The following is a 24117-nucleotide window of genomic DNA, read 5'->3' as shown; positions in this document are numbered from 1 at the left end:
TTTCACTCAGAGCTCCTGTATCAGCTTCTCGTACTGGAAGGAGACAGTGTCCATCTTGTTGAACCCAGACCGCCAGTCGCCCTCTGCCCTCGTCAGCTACATTGAGGAGCCCTACATGGACATAGACAGAGACTTCACTGAGGAGTGACCTTGAGCCAGGCTTCAAGAAGCTGCCAGGCAGGGGCGAGTGCAGAGAGCCAGAGTGCACGTGCCGCCTCGCACTCTGCCCATCCCTGTCCCTCTTGCCTCCCCAGTGCTCTGTCCACCCCGGGTGTCCAGGTGCAGGCTCAGTGGAAGGAACATCCTAGAAGCTCTTGTCTCCTGGGTCTGAGGGCCCAGGTCATGGGGAGCCTGTTTCTTCACTGTCCCCAGGGTAAGGACAATGGCACCATGCCCACCTTTCCCTCGCAATCCTGGAGCCCTGGCCTGCCAGAGAAGGGGAACACGGGAAACCATCTGTCTGAGCTTCTCCCATCAGTCCTGATGGAGAGGAAGATGCAGACCCCTGTGAGCCAAACCTCCCTGGCCTCAGGACGCAGGCAGAGAGGCTCCTGAGCCCTGGGCAGGGGTGGGTATCGGAGAATGCTGCCTTCCCCGGGGTCTGCCCATCTCTCCCTTCCTCACCTCCCTTGTCTTCCTTTAGCTCCTCTGGTTCTTTGCTCATTGGCCACTGTGTTCATCCAGGAGGCTCCCTAGAAGTGGGGGGAGCCTTTTCTCTCCATCCCTTGGGGCATGGAGTGCCTGTGCCTGCCTGAGCCCAGACACGGGAGCCTGGCTGAGAGCTTACCCTTGGCTCCTCCTGTGTTGCCAGTTTATTAACAGCAAATAAACCGATTAAATGGAGACTATTAAAGAACTTTATTTTAAAGACTGATGTGGACCTGACTTTGTCCATGATGTTCTGTTCCCAGCTCCTCTAGCCCCAAGAAATAAGGACAGTGGCTACTGCTGCAGACAGGGTGTTTATTTGGGGTTCAGGGGCTCAGGGAGGGTGGAGTGGCAGATGGAAAGAGACAACAGGATCGCAGGGGTGGGGTATCCCTCCTCAGAGCCTGGGTGTCACTCCTTGTGCTAAGAGATGAAAAAGAAGCTGAACCACGTCACCTGTGCTTCCCTAAGTTCAGCCCCCCCGACACAGAGGCTGCCTCACCTTGGGGCCCAGGGCATCCCTGGACCTTGCCCGCAGCTTGTTGGCCTGGGTCTCTGCCATGTCTGCCCGTTCCTCGGCATCATCCAGCTCGTGCTGGGCCTTGCGGTACTTAGCCAGGTTGGTACTGGCCTGCTGCTCCTGGAGCCATATGCAGAGCCTTGTTTCCCGTTGGTAACTAAAATGGCCACCTGCTCCCATCCCCAGAAAGAAGTGACTTCTCCTGGTCCTCCCTCCACTCTTCCTGTCACCAGCCTCCCCTTACTAGAACCCACACAGGAGGGAAAAAAGTGGAGACCATCCTTCAAGAAGTGCCTCTGTCACCTGCCCACCGTGCCTGGGCTGAGGATAGAAACCACTCACTTTTTAAGTCCATTCTATAGTTGTAAGTGACCCCTGCTGTAGCCATAGAAGTCCATGAGTTGAGAGGGTGGGGCTGCTACCCGTTAGTTGAGCCTGCTGCAGATGCGTCCCTGGCTGCCAGTTCCGCAGCTGAAAGCAGCTCGCCACTAGTGTCCCGAACAGTCCCAGATACCTGGCCCCCAGTGTGCTCACCGCCTCCTCAAACTGACGCTTGTAGCTCTTGACCTTGCTCTGCAGCTTGTCCACCAGGTCCTGCATGCGAGCCAGGTTCTTCCTGTCCTCTTCAGTCTGGACAAGCAAAGGGCTCTCAGGTTCTGCCTAGACAAGGGTTAGCTCTGGCGCCGTCTCCTGGGGTGAGAGCCAACACCCACCTGGTACACGAGCTCCTTGACCCGGCGCTCGTGTTTACGCACCCCCTTGAGGGCCTCGGCATGCTTTTTCTGCTCTGCATCCAGCTCGGCCTCCAGCTCCCGCACCTGTGGGGCAGGAGGAGGGTCGCCCGCTCGCTAGCCCAGCAGCAGCCCGAACCTCCGCCAGTGGGGCAGGAGGAGGGTCGCCCGCCCCCTAGCCCAGCAGCCAGAGCCTCGGCCAGTGGGGCAGGAGGGCTGGGAAGGCTGCACACCTTGGCCTCCAGCTTCTGCACTTGCTTCTTCCCACCCCGAAGTGCGGCCTGCTCGGCTTCCTCAAGGCGTGCCTGCAGCTCCCGCACGGTCTGTTCCAGGGTCTTCTTCATCCGTTCCAGGTGTGCGCTCGTGTCCTGTTCCTTTTTCAGCTCCTCGGCCATCATGGCTGCCTGGATGGGGAGGGAATAGCATAGTGGAGGGGAGGCTCCTTTGAGCTCCCTACACACTCACCCTTCCCCCACCCCAGACCCTGGCCCAGCCTCACATCAGTGATGGCCTTTTTGGCCTTCTCCTCAGCTTCACGCCTCTCCTGCGCAGCCTCCTCCACTTCCCCACTCAGCTGGGCCAAGTCCACCTCCAGCTTCTTTTTCTGGTTCAGGAGGCCTGTGTTCTGGGGGAGAGTAGAGCCTCAGCTGGCCTGCAGGGCTCTGCCCCCTACCCCATCCTTGTAACATCTTTGGCGCATCCCCCACCTGCGAATGCAGTAGGTTGAGGCGCTCGGTGGCCTCCAGCAGCTCCTGCTCAGCCAGCCTCCGGCTGCGCTCGCCCTGTTCCAGGGCAGCCCGAAGCTCTTCCAGCTCAGCCGCCAGCAGTGCAGCCCTGCGCTCGAGGGCTTGACCCTGCTCACGGAGCTCGGCAGCCAGCCTCTGCTCCTCATCTCGCCCTGCTTGTTCCTCCTTGAGTTGAGCCTGCAGCAGCCTCGTGGCTGCCTGTGCCTCCATGGCCTGGCGGGTTGCGTGGCCCAGCTGTAGCTCCAGGTCGTTGAGGTCCCCCTCCATCTTCTTCTTGAGGCGCAGTGCTTCATTGCGGGCCCTTGTCTCTGCATCCAGGGAGGCCTGCAGGGATTCCACAGCCCGCTGGTGGTTGCGCCTGTAAGGAGGTGGATGAAGGACCGGCTTGGCCCACAGGAATGGAGTAGGTCAGGCATTAACCTGTGCCATGCTCAAGGACCCACAGACTTGGGAACCCACTTGGGGAGCAAATGAATTGCCTGTTTACAATTCCCTGGTGACTTGCAAAAAAAAAAAGTTCATTCACTGGAGACCAAGAAGGGCGTGGACTGAACTCTTAACCCTGAGCATCCTGTGGAGGACCACCTCTGGAATGGGAACACTCTAGTCCTGTGGCAGGGACAGCTAGTCTGTCCTGTGTGCCATCATAAGCACCACAAGACTGCTTTCCAGAGACCTCAGGTTAGTACACTCCTCGTCCTTCTCCGCCAGCTTCCGGTCCACCTCTGCCTTGACCTGGGACAACTCCAACTGGATCCGTAGAGTCTTTGTCTCTTCCAACTCCAGTGCCCCCTAGAGATGTTGATCAAGCAGTGGCAGTGAGGGGCCTCGGCACGTATTTGAGGAGCAACGAAGCTAGGGAGCCATGGAGCAGAGTCTACCCACCCGTGACCAGCCCTGACCTCAGCCTCCTCCAGTGCAGCTTGCAGCTCACTCTTCTCCCCTTCCAGCGCCTTCTTGGCCTTCTCCAGTTCCTGGATGCTCTTCCCGCTGAGGCTGACCTGGTCTGTAAGGTCACTGATCTCCTCTGCAGGGTGAACAGAGCACTGAGGACTCGCCCCCCACCTCTGCTCTGAGCCAGCTCCCTTCCTTCACCCCAAGTCCAGGGTGATCGAGCCTTCAGTGCTCTGGGCCAACGGCCCTACCCTGCAGATTCTTGTTCTCCCGCTTGAGTGTCTCCAGAGCCTCAAGCGCTTCCTCGTGGCTATGTCGCAGTCGAAAGAGCTCTGTCCCCAGACCTCGAGCCTCCCTCTGTGCCGCCTCGAGTTCCCGCTGCATCTCCTCCTCCTGCCGCCTCCGCTCCTCCAGCGCCCGCTCCAAGTGCCGCTGCTTCTTATCCAGGGCTGCGGCGGCCGAGGTGGCCCGCTCCAGCTCCAAGGTCACATCCTCCGACTCTGTCTGCAGCCGCAGCTTGGCCTTCTCCAGTGAGGAGCATTTGGCATTTGCGGCCTCTACGCCTTCTTCTGCCTCTTGCAGCCGCAGGGCCAGCTTCTTCCTGGACCGCAGACCAGGCAGGGTGGCTTATGTACCAAAGGAGCCTGGGGAAAGGACGCCAGAATCCCCACCACCACACAGGGGGCACAGGCCAGAGTCCCCCTTGGATCGTGGTCTAGGTGCCAGCTACTCACTTGGCCTCCTCCAGCTCCTCCGTCCTTTGGATGGCATCTGCTTCATACTTGCTCCGCCACTGGGCCACCTCCGCGTTGGCTTTGGACAGCAGCCGCTGCAGCTCAGCCTGAGCCTCAGACTCTTCCTCGTGCTGCTCTCGGAGGAGGTCGCAGTCGTGCCGCAGGGCCTGCACTGCATGAGCCAGCGCACCCTTGGCCTGCAGGGACAGCAGTGGCCTCGCCATCAATCCAAGCTAATGGCCCCAGCGCCCACCTCCGCCCCACGGTTGCCAATTCCTGCCCACCTTGCTTTCTTCCTCCAGCTGCCGCCGAAGTTCCTCCAGACTCTGCGCTGCTGAGGTCTTCCCGCGGCTCAGCTGGCTGATCATGGACTCCTTCTCCTCCAGCAGGCGGCCCAGCTCCCCTGCAGGCGAAGGGGCCAGCAGGCCCACAGTCGGTCGAGGCGCAGCACCTAACCCCTACCTGGCATAGCTCAGCGAAACCCGGGCCTCACCATTCTCCGTTTGTAACCGCCCCCGCTGGGTGCTGGCGTCGGCCAGCTGTCGCTGCAGCTCCTCCACTTTGATTTTGGCCTCGCTCAGCTGGTCCTCATAGGTCCGACACAGCTTTTCCGCACTGGCCTGGAACCCAGAGTCAGAGATCGAGACAAGTTTGTGCATCCAAGGGGGATCCAGGGGCTGCCAGGCAAGAGACTGGGACTGGGACCTAGAACACTAGGTATGAGACCAGACTCGAGTTCCAGGTTCAGGGTCTGGGTTCCTACTGTGGGCACAAATTGGGAGTCTCGGGACCCATCCCAGGGTCAGTGAGTCAGTATTAGGAACTAGATCTGGGAACAGGTGTCAGGATTTTGGGGTGGGGGTGGGGGCGTCCAAAATTGGGACAAGAAGAGTGTTAGGGCAGGTGCTAAGTCTGAATTCAGGAGTCAAGAGCTGGGGTCACACTCCTGTTGGAAGGGCTGAGGTTTGGGTGGGAACCAGAGCAACCCAAGCCAAGGAATGAAAGTGAGCACTCGGGGTTAGAGGTCAGGACTGCTGCGGAGCTGGGGGTTAGACATCAGGTTAAACATCCAGGGGTCAGGAGGTCATTGCGGCGGAGTATTGTCATGAAGTGACCAGAGCATTGGGGAAGGGGGGTCGGGGGGGGATAGGGTCAGTGTAGAGTCAAAACTGATTTCGAGGCGGGAAGGAGGCAGACCTTGCCACGGGCCAGAGTTTCCACGCTGGCGCCCAGATCGTCCACCTCCATGCGCAGCTCGCTCTTCTCCTTTTCCAGTTTCTGCCGGATGCGCTGCAGGCTGTCCACCTGCTCGCTCAGCTCTGCAGCGCTATCGGCCTGCTTGCGGCGCAGGGCAGCCACAGTGGCCTCGTGCCTCAGAACTGCCTCCTCCAGCTCCCGCCGCAGCCGGCCCAACTCAGCCTCACGCTTGCGGCAACCCTCACGCTGCCCCGCGGAAGCTCCGCCAGCCTCCTCCAGCCTCTCGCTCAGCTCCTCCAGCTCCCGCGCTGCCTCGGCTCGCTGCTTTTCCACGCGGGCGCGGGCTGCTCGCTCCGCCTCCAGCTCCTCCTCCAGCTCCTCGGCCCTAGCCTAAGGAGATGGTACCGACTCCATGAGCCCCTGAACCAGGCCTGGTCCACCCAGGGCATCCCCCACGGCCACAATGCCCACCTGCAGCTCCTTGATCTTCTTCTGCAGCTGCACCCCCACGAGCTGCTCATCCTCCACCCGCAGGTTCAGCTGACTCAGCTCCGAATCCTTCCTGGGAGTGCATGGCGGGGTGAGCCAGCCCTGGCCCTACCTGCTATCCACCTGTCTGCCCCTGTGAGGTCCTAAGGAGCCTCGATCCTGCGCCTCTGCTGTACATAGCTCTGATCCAGAGAGGGCAGGACGTGACCTCCGCCCTGGTATCCTCCCCACAGCAACGGGGCTGAGAAGGAGGGCCCATCAGGCCCAGAGACCCTGCCTACCCCACACCTACTTCTTCAACTTCTCCTCCAACTGCTGCTTGTCTTGTGTTGTGTCTGTCACCGTCTCCTGCGTCAGCTTCAAGTCTCCTTCAAGTTTGCGCTTGGCGCGTTCTGTGTCCATGCGCAGCTTCTTCTCTTGCTCCAGGGAGCACTCCAGCTGTGGGGTAGAGTAGGGCTCAGCTTCCAGCAAGCCAGTGTAACTGTCGCCGCCCTGAGGGTCCCCCAAGGGACTCCAACTCACATCCTCCACTTGCTGTTCCAACCGGATCTTGGCCTTGGCCAGTGCGCTCACACGGTCCTCCTCAGCCTGCAGGTCACCCAGAGCCTGCTGGTGAGCCTCCTGCAATGCCTTCTTCTCCTTAGTCAGGCGGACCACGGCTTCATCCAGTGCCGCCATCTCTTCTGTCAGGTTCTTCACCTGTGTCAAGGCCCGATTTCACTGTGAGGACAGTGCTCCCCCTAGGCTGGTCTGAGCAGCCACCCCTTCCAGCTACAGGATGCAGGCAGGCCGCTATACTGAGCCTCCACCATTCCTGCCTACAGGTTTGACCTCCTCCTTGAGCTGGGTAAAGGTTCATACCCAAGCATACATAGCTCAGAGTAAAAGACTAGTGGGTGGCAGCCATTTACAATAGCAACAGGTATTCTGAGAGCTGTGTCCTAGCCGCGGCCTTATATTTGGCACCCATAAGAACCTAAACAGCCTCGTTTCCTCTTCTGTGTAAAAGTCAATACTCACAACGCTGGCAACCACGGCTCTCGGTGATAGGATTCTCAGTTCGGGCAAGCTGCCCTCCCCCCAACAAGCTTTTCAATCCAGGACCGATGATCATTGCAAGCCTTTACTAAGCACCTTCTGTGTGCAAGGTCCTGTAGTATGTGCTTAGCAAAGGCTACTTACATCCAAATCCTTAGTCACCCTAATAATGTAAGTGCTGGTACCCCCACTTGACGGACCAGAAAACGGAGGTTCTTAAGAGGCTCTGTGGCCTGACTCGGGCTACATGGCAGGTACCCATGCAGAGCGGGGTTTTAGGGAGGAACCCTGCAGTTGCCTAACACCAAAACTGGCCCCCAGCTCAGGCCCTTCCCACACCTTGTTCTCTGTGGCTTGTTTCTCTTTCTCGGCCTTGGCCAGCGTCAGCTCCAGGTCATCGATGTCTTTCTTGAGCTCCGTGCACTCGTCCTCCAGCTTGCGCCTGCGGGCGGCCAGGTCCGCGTTCACTTCCTCCTCGTCCTCCAGCCGCTCGCTCAGCTCCTTCACCTTCGCCTCCAGCTGCACCTTGGACTTGATCAGCAAGTGGCAGCGCTCCTCTGCATCTGCGAGGTTGTCCTGCTCCTGAAAGGATGCGGTGGGGAGACAGTTAAAGAGCGGTCGGCAGGAGGCCAGGGCCAGCCCTGGGGAAGAAAGGCCATTTGACCATGCAAAGGCAACTCCAGTGAGGCACATGCTGGCAATTCAACTCGATAGACGAGGAGCTGGCGCACCTACACTCTGCTGGGCTCTGGGGACTGTTGCAGGGGACACAGAGACAGAAATGGCACTGTGAAAAATTAACATTAGCCACAACATATGTGACCTAGGAGACCTAGGCAGAGCTCTAGGAGAAAAGCCCCACTGCACTTGCTTGCTAAGGAGCTGCAACCATCTGAGAGGTGGTATGGTTGGGTGCAAGGCCAGCGCTGCCCACCAGGGGGCAGCACCAAAGGCCATTTCAGGAGGAGGCAGAGTTTCCTCACTGCCTGCTGCTTAAGCCCTCATGCTGGATGCGGAGTTTTCTAACCATCATCTCCAGCCTCAGCCTGGGGCTGGCATCCAAGTGTCATTCAAAGCCTATACTGGGTAGGAGCTGGGGAGACAGCTCAGTGGTTAAGAGCACTGGCTGCTCTTCCAGAGGACCCGGGTTCAATTCCCAGCACCCACATGGCAGCTCACACAGTCTGTAATTCCAGTTCCAGGGGATCTGACACCCTCACACAGATGTGCATGTGGACAAAATAATGCACATAGAATAAGAATAAATAAATCAAAAACAATGCTGCGGACTTCCAGACTTCGACCTCTGCCCTCTGTTATCTGCCTCATATTCGTCTTGGGAGCAGGGTTATAGTCTCAGGGAAATCAAAGAGAGGGGAGGTGTGGCTCCCCTGCAGTTTTGGCTTTAGGGCGTATGGATAAAGGCCTGCAGGGATGGCTGGGCAGACGTTAAGTAGGAAGACAACACAGAAGGTCGAAGTGCCCGCAGCGCTGCAGGGCTGCCCTGGCCATAGTCTGGCTCCAGGGTTTCATTGGCCACCTGAGTCCCTGTCCCACTCACTGCCTGCAGCTGCAGGGCCAGGTCGTTCTTCTCCTGAGTGACACTGACTTGAGTCTCCTCCAGCTCCTGCCGCTTAGCCTCAGCCGTAGCCAGGGCCCCTCGCAGCCCCCGCAGCTCTGCCCGCAGTGCCGCCAGCTCCTCCTCCGCCTGTGCTGAGCGCAGCAGTGGCTTCATCTTGAAGAAGAGCTTCATCCAGGACCAGTTCTTGACGGCATTAAAGGCCCGGATGTTCCACTGTATGGTGAACAGGGCATCCCTAGGGACAGGCAGCTCGCGTGAGGCAGCTGGCTTTGCCCCTTCAGCTGCTGTGTCCTATCTCCATAGTCTTCCTAGCAGCCCTTCAGAGCCGGGGAGCCTGGGGAGCAGCCCCACATCCACCTCCGAGGCAAGGTCTGTAACCTCTCTCTGGCCCCCTCCCCAATGTTAAGGTGTAAAATCCGAGGCTAGGCGAGACACGACCCAGACCCTCACCCCAGCCAGCCATGGAGAGGGAGCAACCTCAGCAGCATGGCACAGGTTGGAGATCCTTTCAAGCCTTGGGTCAGTGTCCACGCCCAATCCCCATCCCTTCCCACCCTTATCCTCCATCCCTCACCCGCAGTTACCTTCCCCCTAGCATGCGCTGGTACTCCAGCCGCATGAGGCGGCCCCGGCTCCGAGCCTGCAGCAGTGTCAACACCTTAGCCAGACGCTGGTCCCGCAGCTCCTCCAGGATGCCTAGAAGCCCAGCCTTGAAGAACACCTAAGGGTAGGGGTGCCGCCAAGTGGGATCTCTGTCCAGTGTGACCGTGTGCACCCAGGTTAAGCCCTAACTCCGGGACCCCCTAACCTTGGTGTGGCCAAACTGATACTGAGTGTGGTCGATGTCCAGGGAGCCCAGCAGCTTCTCTGTGGCCTTTCTGCTGTCCACAAAGGTGTCGTCTGGGATGGCACTGGGGTTCAGGATTCGGTACCTAGGAGATGAAGAGGAGGCTGCAATGGACAGATAGGGTACAGGCCATGGAAAGCCAGGAGCAGCAGCAAGAGAATCGTGACTGCTTGACCTCTCAGAGGTGAGGTTCCAAAGGGACATATGCTGCACAAGACAGCGAGGGAGAGTGTGACCACACTGGGGGAGACGGCACCGACCTCAGCGGAGGGGCCAGGTGTGTGGATATACCTGAAACCCCAGCATTTGAGAGGCAGAAGCAGGACCATCTTTGAGGCCGGCTTGGTAAACTGGCCTGACCCTGTCTCAAACGTGGGCTTGGTGGCTTAAGAGCATTTTAGTGAGTTTGTCAGTAGATGTGGTTTTTATAAAGAACATGTGGTGCTTTTGTGATTTCTTAAAGGCAAAAACATAAAACAAACAAAAAAAGCAGTGCTGTGCTGCACCATATTACAAAATGAAGACACATCTGAGAATGCTATTCAGAGGGAACAAGGGTCCCTGGCATGTCCGCTGTCAGGGATGTTTGTTTACACACGTGTGGACGGGTGGGCGGTGGCCATGCAGTGAAAGGAAGGACCAGAGACAGGACAGGCCCCTTCACCAGGGGACTGACTCATCAGGAGGTGTGGGTCACTGGGCTACTGCGGTTTTACAGACAGGAAAGAACAGTAAAGGGACAGGGCGCATGCCTGCTCTCAGCATTCAGGAGGCCCAGGCACCAGGGTCCAGAGTTGTTTAATGCTATGTGTGTGGTTTGCCTACGTGTATGTACTCGTAGGGACCAGAAGAGGGCGCCAAAGCCCTGGAGCTGGAGTCACACACATATGGTTTTAAGTCACCACGTGGGTGCTAAAAACTGAATTTGAGTCTTCTGCGAGAGCTAATGCTCTTAGTCACTACCAGCTCTTCAGCACAGGTTCAGTTTTAAATGTATGTGCATTGGTCTAAGCACACATGCATCCGGGGGCCGGCTATCCTCACGAACTCAGTCTACCTCCTTTGAGACAGTTAGACTGCACTGGATGGCCTGGAGCCTCAGCTCCTCCCCTGGGATAATGAATGTGCACCACCCTGCCCAGCATTTCATGTGGGTTCTGGGACTCAAACCCAGGTCCTCACGCCTCAAGGCTTGCCCTGTTGTGAGCCATCCGCCAAATCTCAGGACTTTGTTTTGGGTTTTGGGTTAGAAACGTAGGCTGCCCTAGAATTTACTATGTAGCCCAAACTGGCTTCACACACCCTTGATGATCCTCCTGCCCAGGCTCTTTAGTGCTAGGATTATAGGAATGAGACACAATGCCCATGAGTATTGAGAGTTTGAGGTTAGCCTGGGCCACACAGCAATACCCTGCTTTAAAACAACAGACAAAGATAACGCAGACTCAGGCCCTTGGTTGGAGATGGGACTGATAGTGACATAAAAACAAACCTACAAGCTCTCTGTGTACACGTGCGCACATGTACAGCATCTGTATAGATAGCTAAACTATAAAGGGCAGGTGATAGCTCCTTTACTTGTAGAAGGGGAAACAACTAAGGACACGTGTAGTTTAACAAACAGAACCGACCAAGGGAAGTGGGAAAGGAGCCGATGACATTGCTGGCACACCCACTATCTGTCAGGCATCTCTCAAGGTCCACACAAACCCATGTTTAATCCTCAATCTATACCCTCTCTCGTATGCTCACCTGAGTTCTAGAATAATAAATCCAACCCGAAAACCTGCCTTCTCTCCTAAGACATCTGCCAGAGGCATTTCTAACTGCGCATGTTCAAACCCCCTCTGCACCCAGTCTAAACATCCTGCCTTATCGCTCAGTAAATCTACTACCCAGTAGCTCAGGCCTGAGACTTGGGAGTCACCACAGGCTAACCCTTTCTTATCCTGTACCCAAGTAACTGGCAAAGCCAGCAGCCTCCACTTCCACATTTACCTCAAGTCTAGTCACCTCTTTCCTTAACCCAGTTCCAGACTGAGACGCCTCCTCAGGAGACCTGAACTGCTGTATGTCCCTCAGGCTCCAACATGTCTCCCCGACCCCCTCAAGCTCTACCTAATCTAAGAGCAGCGGGAGGAGGCTGAAGCAGTCAGCACCCACCGCTGCCTGAAGTCAGCATACAGCAGTCTGTTGGGGAACCCTTGGCGGCAGATCCGGATTCCCTCCAAGACCCCGTTGCAGCGTAGTTGGTGTAACACCAAGAAGGAATCCATGACCCCTGGATGTGGTGGGAGTGGAAGAGGTGGTTAGAAATGCACGGCCATGCCTTTAGGTCCCTACCCAGGCCTTACTTAGAGACTGAGCAAACCCTCCAAGGTGAGAGCCTAAGATGCCTCCAGTTCCCCCATCCTGGCCAGCCCGGGGACACCACCTGGAGTCTTGTTCTCGTTGGGGACGATACAGCGGACGAAATGGGGCTGTGTGGCCCGCAGGTTGGTCATGAGCTTGTTGAGGTTCTCCTGGGAATGGGGAGAGCAGGGAGAGAGGCACAGGAGGAGCAGGGAGAGGCACAGGAGGGTCAGAGAACCAGAATTGCATGCCGCAGTGGTTAGGGACCAGAGGGGACTGGGCAGAGGAGCCCAAATGCTCCTTATGACACCTGCCCCACCCCAAACACCACCTAAGTCTTCACCGCCCCCCCACCCCCAGGGCTCCGTCCCATGGCTCCCCCTTCCCCCAGCCCTACCCAGGCAGCATGGGGGCAGGCAGCAGCACAGACTTGCTGTGATGTTCACATGCAGAGGAGCTAAACATCACTGCAAGTCTTAACAGCTGCCCACCCAAGACACAGGGACGGCAGGGAGCAAGGAGGGCGTGGCAGCTTGCAGGGGGCGTGGCAGCCTGTAGGGGGCGTGGCAGCCTGTAGGGGGCGTGGCAGTCTTAGGGGGCGGGGCAGCCTGCAGAAAGCCAGGGCCGCTGGGACCCCAGTCTGGACCTCACCTTGTGAAGCTGAGACACGGTCTGAAATGATGCTGCTTTCTTGCGCTTCTCTTTCACCCCAGACTTGGGGGGCTCGGCTAGGAGAGACAATGAGAATTGATCATGCCAGGGAACGTGGCTCTGTGGACCCCCAGGAATGGTCCCTCAGTACTCACTGGAGCAAGAACCTGCATAGTTCTCATAGAGGGTGGCCAAGAGCCTATTCTGTGACTTTTGGAAGATGGGGACCACCGTCTCATTGAGGGGATCCTTGTTTTTCTCCAGCCAGCCCACGATGCTATAAGGAACCTACAAAGAAAAATATTGACCCAGGTGGCGACCCTGAGGAGGGAGAGAGGACAGTGGTTGAGTACAGGGCTCCAGCGAGCACCTACCACGCCTGCGTAGTGGACCACCTCGAAGTGAGCCTGGTACTTGCGTTTCTTGTCTGGGCGAGGCTGCTGGAAATTAGGTGACTTCCCAGAATGATTGTCATAGAGCTTGGCCCTGAAGCTTGCGTCTGAAGCCTTGGGGAACATGCACTCCTCCTCCAGGATGGACAGGATGCCCAGAGGCTGGGAACAGAAAGCAAGATTGAAGGGCCAGGCTAGACCATGCTGGCTGGGACCTTGGACGTTTGTTCTCCAGCCTAACTCCCTCTGGGAGCTGTTTCAGGTCCACAAGCCAGCCGTGTACAGGAGAAGTCAGGCACGTGTGTATACCCAGGAACCCACTTTCTGGGAGAGAAGAGTTTGTGGCTTGACTTCGGATCCCCTTCCCCGCCTATGTGTGTAGAACAGGCTGGCATCTCTGTGCCCTATTAACTAACATCCATGGCTCACTCGGCTTAAGTTTTTTTTTTTTTTTCCTTTAAGACATTTGAATCTGCATTTTGGTATCTACACTCCTTAGAAATAGGGAACCCAATATTTTACTAAATCTATGTTTCTTTTTTAAAATAAGTGTTTGTTTATTTGTATGCATATGTATGTGCCGGCATGAGTTTGTGTGCCCATGGAGGCCAGAGGAAATTGAATACCTTGAAACTCAGGTTACATGCAGCTGTGGCTTGCCTGTTGTGGGTGCTAGGAACTGACCAGACCTTCCTCAAGAGCAGCAAGTGCTCTTAACTCCTACGCCATCTTTCCAGCCCCAAACTTCACTTCTCAACTGAACGGGAATAGTGATTCACTTCAATGCATATTTAATAGCCACATCAATCACAACCACACATTGATAGGCAGCTTATCCAGGCCTGCACGCACGCACGCACAACTTCCGGCAAGGTCCCCACCCTAGGTCTGACCTTCTCGATGAGGTCGATACAAGGCTGCAGGTCAAGGCCGAAGTCGATGAAGACCCAGTCGATGCCCTCCCGCTTGTACTCCTCCTGCTCCAGCACGAACATGTGCTGGTTGAAGAACTGCTGCAGCTTCTCGTTGGTGAAGTTGATGCACAGCTGCTCGAAGCTGTTAAACTATGGGTGGCAGAGCCCCAATCAGCAGGCCCCTGATGGATGCAGACTGGAGGGCGTGGGGAGCACAGCTGTGGTCCCCCACACCCACCCATCAGCCTCTGCCGTGGTTGAGAGCTCTTCTCACCTCAAAAATCTCAAAACCAGCGATGTCCAGGACCCCGATAAAGAACTGTCGAGGGAGCTTTGTGTCCAGGGTCTGATTGATTCGAGAAACCAGCCATCGGAACAACCGGTCGTAGGTAGCCTTGGCCAGGGCCCCCACGGCAAATACCACCTGTGGATACAGGGCGGCAGGGTCGGGTGGGACCCGGCAAGAGAGGGATCCCGCCTCAGCTGTCCCTGAGCGAGCCTTTGGCGCCTTCTCACCTGCTCCACACTCTGGCCCTTGGTAACATACTCATTTCCCACACGAACCCGGGGATGCAGGAGACCTTTGAGGAGGTCCCCGCTGCTGACACCCATCAAGTAGGCAGCCTTGTCCGCACCTGGCAGGGAACATGGCTTGGATAAGGGCAACAACGTGGGCACTTGGGGGTCAGGGGTCTGTTGTCACATCTTGGGGGTTTAAAGAGGAAGGTTAAGAGGAATCGGGGCCTGAAGATTGTCACCTTTAGGAGGGTCTAGAATTCAGACAGGAACAGAGAACACTGAGATGAAAGATTATTGGCAAGGGTCAAGGAGAATGTCTGGGAAAGTTTCCAGGGTAAAGGCCAGGTCAGACTGGGGTTAGAGGTCCTCACTCTCAGTGCCGTCTGCCTCAGCCTGTTCCTCTCTCTGCTTCTGTTTGAACTTCATGTTGCCAAAGTGCAGGAGAGCACCCACGATCTTATAGCAGGCACACTTCTCATCCACACTGAAGCCCAGGATATCCATTGCATGCTGATGTAGAAGGAACCAAGCAGGCTCAGAGAAATATGAGTCCTTGAGAGTCTCGCCGAGGACCACCCCACTCATACTAATTCCCCGGTCTCGACCCAGTGCATATACTCACACACACCCAACCCATGGGAATCCAGCCTGGTGCCCCCTCCCACCCCCACGCCCACCCCGTTTCCCCCACAGAGCATCGTACATCAGTGGCGATAAGTTCCTCGCCGTCATCCATGTTGTCCACAGTGGTGACCCCCTGGCTGCAGAAGTGGTAGTCGTAGGGATTCATGGACAGGAGCAGCATGTCTATGGACAGGGAGGCCCAGGAGGAGTCAGGAGGAAGCCTCAGGCTGCCTTCCCTCTCCTGCCCACCAGGGGGCCCCCGAGGACAGGGGTCTCTCAGAGAGAGTCTTGAGCCTATAAGGGCTTCTCTGTAACCTGAGCTTCTGGTCTCTGTAATCCCTACACAAGGCTTTTAGTTTATTTCATCATTTATTTTTATTTATTCTTTTGAGACAGGTTCTGTGTAGCCCACGCTGGTCGTAATTCACAATCCTCTGATCTCAGCTCCTGAGTCCTGGAATTACAGGCATGACCTGCTGGCTGCTTCTTTTTTACAGTTGTGTGAGTGTGGGAGAGACAGTGTGAGTGAGAGTGTATGAGTGTGTGAGAGTATATGTGCGAGTGTGTGAGAGTATGTGTGTGAGTGTGTAAGGGTATATGTATGAGTGTGCACATGTGTGCGCATGTGTGCTTGTGCATAATTGGGATGGAACTCAGGATTTTGTGCCTCCTGGATAAGTGTTCTCTATCACTGAGTTGTACTTAGCTCTTTTCAAATTTTTATTTTATTTATTAGCATATTTATTTTATTTTGTTTAGACAGGTCTCTCTACATAGCCCTGGCTGGGCTGGGACTATGTAGACCAGGCTAGCTTCACACTGCTTCTGCTTCTTGGGTACATAGACTAAAGTTGCATACCACCAAGCCCCGCCCCTTTTCATTTTTAAAGTTTATATGCATGTCTGGGCATGAGTCCCTTTCTTTACAGTTCTCTGGGGGAATGGCCCTCACTCGGTCCATAAGACTCCCTCATCATTTGACCACTGCTCAGTCATCTTTCTACCCCAGATCCTCAGCTGGATACCGGGACAAGGGAAGACCATGCTTTGCCTTCAAAGGGCTTTCAAATGTGACAGTGGATATAGATTACCACCAGGTTCCCTTGTTGCTGGGTGGGAGTTCTAGTCTCAGGATAGGCAGCTGCAGTCTTAGCAGGACAATGGAACCTGTTTCCCCTAGCATAGGAACATGCGCACATGTGCACGTGCACACACACCTCTGCGGCCGACACCCCCTCAGTAACAACCATTTCCAAAAATAAATAAAAAGCAAAAGAGGGCTTAGTGATAATCAGAAGCAGTAGGAAGAAGAGGGTGGGTACAAACAGGCTGTGTGTTACCAGGAGAGTGGAGGTGCCCCACGCCTCTGCAGAGAGGGTGAACACCCATCCCAGAGCCAGGCAGTGTCTTTGGGATCTGACCTCCCATCCTGACCCTCACCCTGCAGCTCCGGCTTCTTCCCTGAGAGGATCTGGTAGTAGACATGGTAACCACGCTCACCGGGCAGCTGGAAGATCACTCGCGACTTCTCCAGGAGATCTGCAGAGAAGGGGTGCTAGCCTGTGGTCTCTCTACTTTCCCGGGGCAAAGACCCCAGTATGGTGTAAGGATAGAAAAGTGGCAGCCAGGAGAGGCAGGGCATGTGTGGCGGTGCCCATGACTGTGCACAGGCAGGCCTATACTGGAAAGTGCCTTCCCAGGATCTGCGTCACTGGGTGGGACTTGTGTCTGTCTCTGTGGGAGTCCCTGGTGTCTTCCTCCATTGCTCTCAGCCATATATATTGAGGCAGAAGTCTCTCTGTTGAACCCAGAGCTCACTGATGATGCTCTCTTACTGTGCAGCTTGCTTTAGGACTCCCTGCCTCGAGGCAGAGGCAGGCAGATTTCTAAGTTCAAGGCCAGCCTGGTCTACAAAGTGAGCTCCAGGACAGCCAGGGCTACACAGAGAAACCCTGTCTCGAAAAAACCAAAAAAAAAAAAAAAAAAAAAAAAGACTCCCTGCCTCTTGCTCCCCGAGGGCTGGAATTACCAGTGGGCCACCAGCACTTATGCGGGTTCTGAGGATCTGAACTCTCGTCCTTGAAAAGCACAGCAAGGACTTTACTCAGGAGTCCTCTCTCTAGCTCCTCAGAGGAGGCTTGGAAGCAGGGACAGGAAATGGTCACCTTCAGACTATAGACAGAGCAGGAGAGTAGAGACCAGGGGCCAGTATGATGGGTAAAGTGGGCGCAATTGGGAACTGATCAGTGATGGAGAGAAATGGCCAGAGCAGAGAGAAGCCAATGGATTTCTTTGGTTCAGCCTCTGTCCCTCCTTCCACACCTCTCTTGCCCTCTCCCAGACTCACAGCTATCAATGTCCGCAGAGGCCAGCTTCCCAGTGGGACCAAAGTGGATGCGGATGAACTTGCCCTGCAGCGGAGGGACCATGCCACCCTCAGTCCTGTCAAGGGTCCCTTCCACCAGGGCCCCCCAGCTACTGACTCTCCTCCCCTGACCCCCAACCACATACTTCCCGACTGCGCCCACTCACAAAACGGGAGGAGTTGTCGTTCCTCAGAGTCTTGGCGTTGCCAAAAGCCTCCATGGCAGGGTTAGCCTCGATGATTTGATCCTCAAGGGTGCCCTGGTGGCAGCGGGAATGAGGGCCAGAGCAGATCATGGAGAAGGGGACATCCCCAGGACCCCATAAGTGTTGTCTACCCCACAGCTGGCCCAATACTTACCCCTGTCTTTGTCGCCAGAAATTGCTGGAGGGAGAAGGAAAGTGTCAGAGGGTGTGTGGTCTTTCAGAGTAAGGGTGGGGGCATTGGGAGGGTAGTCAGTGGGACAGTGTATGTTAGTCACCACCTACATATTTAGTAATGTTAATCGTAACATTCTCTCCTGGAGCACTCTATACACCTAGCTCTCCTGGACTGATTAGCTAGGAGATGCTAGAGAGGGAGGGGAAGCAAGCACCATCTTGAGGGTTTGAGGCAGGGGGTCAGCACTAGAGTCTCCTGTGTTCCAAGCCCAACCCTGTCTCTGCCTTCTCAGGAATCTCTTCATTGTCCACATCTGCACTAGGGGCACACTAGAGTTTTTTCTCCTTAGCGGCCCAGCCCACCAAAGCTCCTCCTCCTCTGGGAAGACCTCCCTGATCTGATCTTTGATAGTGCAGCGACTTCAAGCCCTCCCCCAACCGCCCTGGAGGTCCCTTCATACTTTCCCGGTCTTATGTCTTCTTATGTCTTATGTCCCATACTTATGTCTTCAGCACGGCATGTGGACTGCTACCCAAGACAGCCCTTCCAGCTGCGTGTGCTGAGCTCTGTCAGAGCAAGGACATTACCTAGAGTCCACACTCCTTTCTCCCCTCCTAGCTTTATTCTCCCCCTCCCCCTCCCCCTTCCGAGACTTAAGAAAGCACCCAACACATTGCTGAGAAGTGGAAGAGGGGCCTCTTCCCTCCCTGTGCAACTCACAGTCACTGCTTTTGGTCAAGACTCTTTCTGGCTGGGTTGGCCGACTCTGAGCTCCAGGAGAGGGAGGGTGTCAGTGCAGCTTTTAAGTTCCCAAATCCTGTGGGTGACCTTCTGCTGAGCTGCCCCCATAGCCTGACTCCAGGATCATAGCCCCCTCCTATGCAGGTACTCCCCTGTCCCAGCCCTTCCAGGTGTGTTCCTGCCAGATTTGGGCTCTGTCTTCTTTTCCTGATTCAGGGTTACCCTACTTGTCTACAGTATCGTCAAAGACCTTCCAGGGCTTGGGAAATGGTGGGAAAGGAAGGGAAGAAAGAATCTCAAAAAGTCAACAGCAAAAACAAAAACTATGGCTGCAACCAAAACCCCAAACAAACAAAATCCAAAATCAAGACAATCGAGTGAGGAAATGGGGAAAAGGCTGGGGTGGGGGGGAACAAGAGACAAAAAACAAAACAAAACAAACAACAAATGGAAAAAGAAGAAAGAAAACACAGCAAGAAGAAAAAAGAAAAAGGAAAAGGAAAAGAAAGAAAAAGAAAAAGGAAAGGGAAAAGGAAAAGAAAAAGGAAAAGAAAAAGAAAAAAAGTTGCCCCAGAATAAAGCAAGGCTCAACAGGACCAGGAACGTGGGTCGAGCAGAGGACGCCTGGGTCCGCTCATGTCGGTGTAGATGTGTGGGGTCAGCCAAAGCCACAGAGCTCTCTACAGCTGGCCTTTGGGCCAGGGATAGCATAGTCACATTGAAAACAAACAAACAAACAAAAAAAAACACTATGTCTCCATTGTTTAAGAAGTTTCAAAAAAAATCTTAATCAAAACCATGGGCCATGCAACAGTGGAGAATTCCCAGTGCCCTCAGCTCTGGGTAATTAACGTCTGTGGATCAGTCTGCTCCTCTCATTGGGAACAGGTAACAGAGACCTTGATGAATGTGGCCCAAGAAAATAATCACTTCCAGATAAAAGCACCCTGTTTGGTAAACTCTTTAAGAAGAATGACAGTCACAACAGAAAAGTCACACACACAAGCATCCAGGAGCAGTGATGTGGCTCCCGTCTGTGTGGTTCCAGGGAGAGCTGTAGCAGGTCTGGCTCAGGTCTAACAGTGACAGAGGTGGCCATGGGTTTTCTGGTCGAGCCTTGCTCAGGCCAGAGACTCCCACCAAGGTAGGAGGCTCAGGCAGGGCTTGGGGCTCTGGGGGGTTGCAATTTTAAAAAGAAAGGAAAAAATTAAAAAAAAAACCCACCATCAACAAAACAAAAAACCAGGGGAAAGCAGTGGGGATTGGTGCCCGAGTGGGCGAGTCTTACTGCCTTCTTGCCCGGCCCGTCTCCCAGGGCAGCGACGATGGCAAAGTACTGAATGACCCGCTTGGTGTTAACCGTCTTACCGGCCCCCGACTCTCCGCTTGGACAACACAAACATCAGTCACCAAAGCCCATCTGTCTCTCTAATCCTCCCAGCCCCCCAGAGCTCGAGCCTCTCTCCACCACCTCTCTTCCCAACTCAGTATCCTCAGATCCAAACTCCCAGGTACAGACCGCTCTGTGGGATGACAATGCCAACACACCACTGAGAACTGAGTGCTAACTTAGCTCCCAGTGCCAATCCAGGCACCCCACCTCCATCAGAAGACCTGGGGAGGCGGGGAGGGGTAGACTATCACCATCTTATGGATAAAGAAATGGGCCTCGGAAGCGCTGAACCTGTCTCAGTTCTGTGCAAGGTTCACATCTAAACAGACTTAACTGTTGGTAATTTTGTGTGGCAGGTTAGGTTGTTCTGTTTGTATTGGCAAGGTTCAGGGGCCCAAAGGCACACAGCAAGAAATGGGAATGTGAATGCCTATATCCAGCTTTATCTGGCTTCAGAGGGCTTGTTCTTAATAACCTACACTTGTGCATGTGAGTGCTCATGTTTATCCACGTGTCCATGCATGTATTGGCCTGACTGGACATGAACTCAATACATATGGAATGGGTCTCTTTCCCATGAAGGCTAAGGAAGGATGAGGGCTGAGATACAGAGATGAGGTGAGAGGAAAGGCAGAGAACCTATGTAGAACCTCAAAGAGTCAAGATTCCCAGATCTCAGGAGAGATGGCAAGGAGCTTGGGGTCACTCCCATGTTTGAATATCTGCTTTCTACCCCCTCCTCCCCACATAAAGGAGGTCAGGGTGGACATTGGCTCTAGGAGGTAAAGACCCTGACCTAACCACTTTGGATCCAACCCTGAGAATTAACTTTGATTCCCCCAACCACCACCATCAAATGGCCAGCACTGGCCACTCGATGCCCAGAGCCCCACTCACGTGATCAGCATGGACTGATTCTCTCGGTCTAGAGGAAGGGGAGATAATAAATGTGTTAGCCAGGACGAGGGACTAACCATAGGTGGACTGCCTGGATCATCTAAGGCGCAGACACAGTTGCCACTACCCAAACGTCCAGTGAGTGAGACCAAGTAGGATTTCCAAACTAAAAAGGCAGAATAGCTAGGGTGGTACCAGAGGAGGGGAGTGCTGAAGGGGAGGGAAGGGGAGGGGGTGCTAACCGGAAGCCACCCTGACCTGAGGGGTGGTGAGAGAGATGGTGAGGGAGGTGGTGCTTACTGCGGAGCATGTCGTTGTAGGCATTATCTGCCACTGCATATATATGAGGTGGGGCCTCGGAGCGACGCTTGCCCTTGTAGGCAGCCACCACAGCAGCTGTGTAGACCGGGAGCCATTTGTATGGGTTAATGGTGACACAGAAGAGGCCCGAGTATGTCTGAAGAGAGAGAGTTCACAGACAGAGCTTTTAGGATCAGCAAGAGAGATGTCCAAGGTCCCATTCCCAGACCCACCATGACCCCTGCAATATTCTAGAAACCTCCAGATATGCCATGCACGGCCCTTTCTTCTGTTCCAGCCTGAGCTGCAAGAAGGCTCATAACCGACTGACCGACCTCAAAACCCTCTGCTGACCCTTCAGAGGTGCCAGCAGCCAGGCTCCACACAAGGCCCTGGCTCTGCTTCCAAGACCCTAGACATCACCAAGTCATCTATCTAGGACGCCCCTTCATTCACCTACAGTTTGTCCCTCTAGCCCTCTCCTTTGCCACTCTTCGGTTCTGCTCCTTCAGTCTCAGAGCCCTCTTCTAGCCTAGCCACTCCTAGTCACGATTCTTCCCTTAGACCCGCCCCATTAGTGGCCCCGCCCACCACTGAGCCGTCCCTGCCCAGGGCTCACGTAGATCATCCAGCGAGCATAGCGCTGCCGCAGGTTATGCAGCACTGCAGCCTCGTTGAGGTGCGTCATCATGGCCATGTCCTCCAGTAAGTCGAAACGGGGTGGGTTCATGGGTTGCATCTCCGTTTCACGCACTGTCAGCACCTTCCGAGGAGATGTGTCACATGGTAAGGAACAGAGATGGGGCCAACTGACCTTCCCTCTCTCTCCTCCCCGCACACACTCCCATGCCCCACGCCGCTTCATTCACTCTGTGGATCCAGCTGGCCAGGAGATGCACCCAGGGTCAGAGGGGCTAATATCAAGGAAGGGGAAGCTCAACCTTCTGGTCTTTGGTCTCCACAGTGACTTTGCCTCCAGTAGCTTCAGTCTTGACCTCAGCCTCCACATAGGCATCCTGCTCATCAGGCACCCAGACCCGTTTCTTACCTGGGTTGCAAAAATCAATCAATCAGACTTTGAGAGGGCCACCAAGTGTCCCATGGGATATCTACGCTAAAGCAATAATCCCCACCCCCTTCCACCCCCCAGTCCTCACTGGGAGCCCTTCTGCCAGTTTATAGACATTCCAGTGCAGACTCTCCAAACCCAAGGCAGAGATGGTCCCTAAAGATCTCAAATGAGCTGACTGGAATAACAGTCTACACCCCACACCTGGGTTCAGCTCCCTGCCTCCTGGGAAGCTTTTGTTCTCTCTGGGCCTGTTTCCTCAAATGCAAAGGTCATAGGAAATTGCAGGTAGGGCATCCCCTTTAGTATGAGGCTCCTAACTCTCAGCTGGGTTGTACCTTCCCTGTTTCACTGAAAGTGTGGACACAGCCGGTCAGGAGATGCACCTTATGTCCTCTGCTCATTCCTGACTGGTCGGCTCACTCTAGAGCTTCGGAGAGCCCACGTTTTTATGGTGATAAAATGTGGACTCGTGTGGAGGGCAAGTTCTGTTCCGTGCCCTCACAGTCGCTAGCCACACTCCTTGGTCGGAACTATTCACATAATAGGGACCCAACCCAGGCTCCCTTATTCAACTAATCAATTAATTAATTAATTTTAATTTAAAATGCTGGAAGGAAATCCTCTGCATGCAAAGAAAGCAGTTAAGATAGCAATAGCAGAATGTCAGATTAAGCAGGAGACACCTTTTCTTTCTTCTGAGACCGGTTCTCGATACGTAGCCCAGGCTGGCCTCCAGTTCACAGAGATCCACCCACCCCTGCCTCCTGAGTGCTGATATTAAAGATGTTCACCACCACGTCCAGCTAAGCACTGTACATTTTGAGCACAGTGCTGTGTACAACTCCAGCTGTTGCACGCCACTGAATCTGGCTCCTCTTTAGTTCCCACCTCCCCAGGTTACTGAGACGATACACAGAAAATTATCAGCCCTGACGCGGCACACCATCAGCCCCAGACGTGCAGTGCCTATGTTATTATTGTACTATGAGCCAATCAAGGCATAAATAGTAGTCTTTGTTCCTGTCCCTAATTAACAGTGGCTTTGGCTCCATGGACAACACTAAAAATAAGTTCAGCACAGGTTTTGTGGGCATGGAGGCCACCTGCACTCATCAGTCTCATGTCAGATGTCCCAGGTTTCAGCCTGAGTCTTCACAGAGACTTCAGGAGCAAGGTGACATTGTCTCCTTTTATAGAGGAACAGCCATACAAGCATCCTCACATGGTTCCTGTGACTTTAGCCTCTGGTACTCAGGAACTGAGGGGAAGACCCAGGTATCAGGCCACAGTGCCCCTGTCATGTTAAGCAGAATGTCTGCCCTCTTCACTCCTAGTCTGAATACATGGGTGTCTCCAGGCTGGGTCCCTCACTTACCATCCCATGGGACAGTGTGCACCTTCATCATTTCCTGGTAGCCCTGGCGGAGGTAGCAGGCTGATTCTCCAAGTTCACTCATATCCATCATGGTGGCGAGAGGTGCAAAAGGAGGACCTGAAAACCGGGGCAGCAACTCAAAGCAGTCCTAGGCAGCGGGCTCTGCAAGACAGCAAAGACAGGAAACTCAGGGATGGGGAGCTAGACCCACACTGGAGTATGATCCTCTAACCACAAGGCTTGGGTGATGTCCTGGGTGAGCCTGCAACTGCACACCTCCAGACATAAGAGCATCCTCTGCTATAGGTACTGATGTCCTGGGCCCACCCATGGGCACTCTCCTGCCTTCCTTCCAGCTCCAAACCTACCCACCACCCTGATCACCCACCCTCAGCCCTGATCACCCATCCTCTGCCCTGATCACCCACCCTCTGCCCTGATCACCTACCCTCCACCTGATCACACACCCTCAGCCTTGATCACCCACCTGGCACCACGGTGAGGACAGGGAGCGGAGCACTGCTACCCCTTTTATTGCTGTTGTCAAGGTCAGCAAAGGAGAGCTATGTCAGCAATCTCCACGTGTCACAGCCCCCCCAGCCTGGCCACAGGACACAAAAGGCAAATTCCCTTTTATCTCCTCTAGCTCAACCCCTGGGCTATTTTTACCTCCCATTGTCAGGGGATCACAAAGGCGGAGAGAGGCAGTCACTCA

At 54.9% G+C, this 24117-nt stretch overlaps 2 protein-coding genes and 1 non-coding gene across 12 annotated transcripts in view; 1 reads left to right on the top strand and 2 right to left on the bottom strand.

Moving 5' to 3' along the window:
- Trpc4ap (transient receptor potential cation channel, subfamily C, member 4 associated protein) overlaps window positions 1-874 on the top strand; it is a 58108-nt gene extending 57234 nt beyond the window's left edge. For both annotated transcript variants that reach the window (NM_019828.2, NM_001163452.1), the window contains exon 19: window positions 11-874. In NM_019828.2, the coding sequence (NP_062802.2) occupies window positions 11-148 (138 nt within the window). In that variant the 3' untranslated portion in view covers window positions 149-874. The remainder of the gene's footprint in view (window positions 1-10) is intronic.
- Myh7b (myosin, heavy chain 7B, cardiac muscle, beta) lies at window positions 844-23908 on the bottom strand. 9 transcript variants are annotated; one of them, NM_001085378.2, is made up of 42 exons: window positions 23890-23908; window positions 23403-23564; window positions 21897-22003; window positions 21575-21718; window positions 20956-21112; window positions 20656-20683; window positions 19654-19750; window positions 17604-17627; window positions 17411-17503; window positions 17226-17289; window positions 16319-16417; window positions 14958-15061; window positions 14626-14764; window positions 14252-14370; window positions 14010-14159; window positions 13715-13885; window positions 12804-12983; window positions 12585-12717; window positions 12430-12506; window positions 11861-11948; window positions 11590-11707; window positions 9388-9511; window positions 9164-9300; window positions 8559-8814; window positions 7337-7579; window positions 6482-6658; window positions 6252-6397; window positions 5942-6032; window positions 5471-5860; window positions 4767-4893; window positions 4558-4676; window positions 4274-4470; window positions 3791-4140; window positions 3548-3672; window positions 3322-3437; window positions 2607-3003; window positions 2399-2524; window positions 2133-2303; window positions 1882-1986; window positions 1703-1798; window positions 1151-1288; window positions 844-1071 (listed from the first exon to the last, which is right to left on the bottom strand). In NM_001085378.2, the coding sequence occupies exons 2-42, from the start codon at window positions 23491-23493 to the stop codon at window positions 1060-1062; spliced, it is 5826 nt and encodes a 1941-aa protein (NP_001078847.1). In that variant the 5' UTR covers window positions 23494-23564; window positions 23890-23908; the 3' UTR covers window positions 844-1059. The 9 variants fall into 9 exon arrangements, 8 of the variants coding, with proteins under 8 accessions (NP_001078847.1, XP_006500110.1, XP_017174696.1 ...); XM_017319211.2 differs by lacking the exon at window positions 23890-23908 and having other exon boundaries at window positions 979-1288; window positions 23403-23522; XM_006500047.4 differs by lacking the exons at window positions 19654-19750; window positions 20656-20683; window positions 20956-21112; ... (2 more) ...; window positions 23403-23564; window positions 23890-23908 and adding an exon at window positions 18085-18317 and having other exon boundaries at window positions 1882-2303; window positions 6252-6658.
- On the bottom strand, window positions 12193-12271 carry Mir499 (microRNA 499). The gene has a single exon (NR_030757.1). It is a non-coding gene; the product is annotated as a microRNA 499 (primary transcript).
- Window positions 23909-24117: the final 209 nt, after the last annotated feature.

The sequence above is a fragment of the Mus musculus genome, chromosome 2 (genome assembly GCF_000001635.26).
Source record: "Mus musculus strain C57BL/6J chromosome 2, GRCm38.p6 C57BL/6J".
NCBI classification, from domain to species: Eukaryota; Metazoa; Chordata; class Mammalia; order Rodentia; family Muridae; genus Mus; species Mus musculus.
The sequence above is the reverse complement of the archived record's forward strand: the minus strand, read 5'-3'. Positions and strand labels throughout refer to the sequence as shown.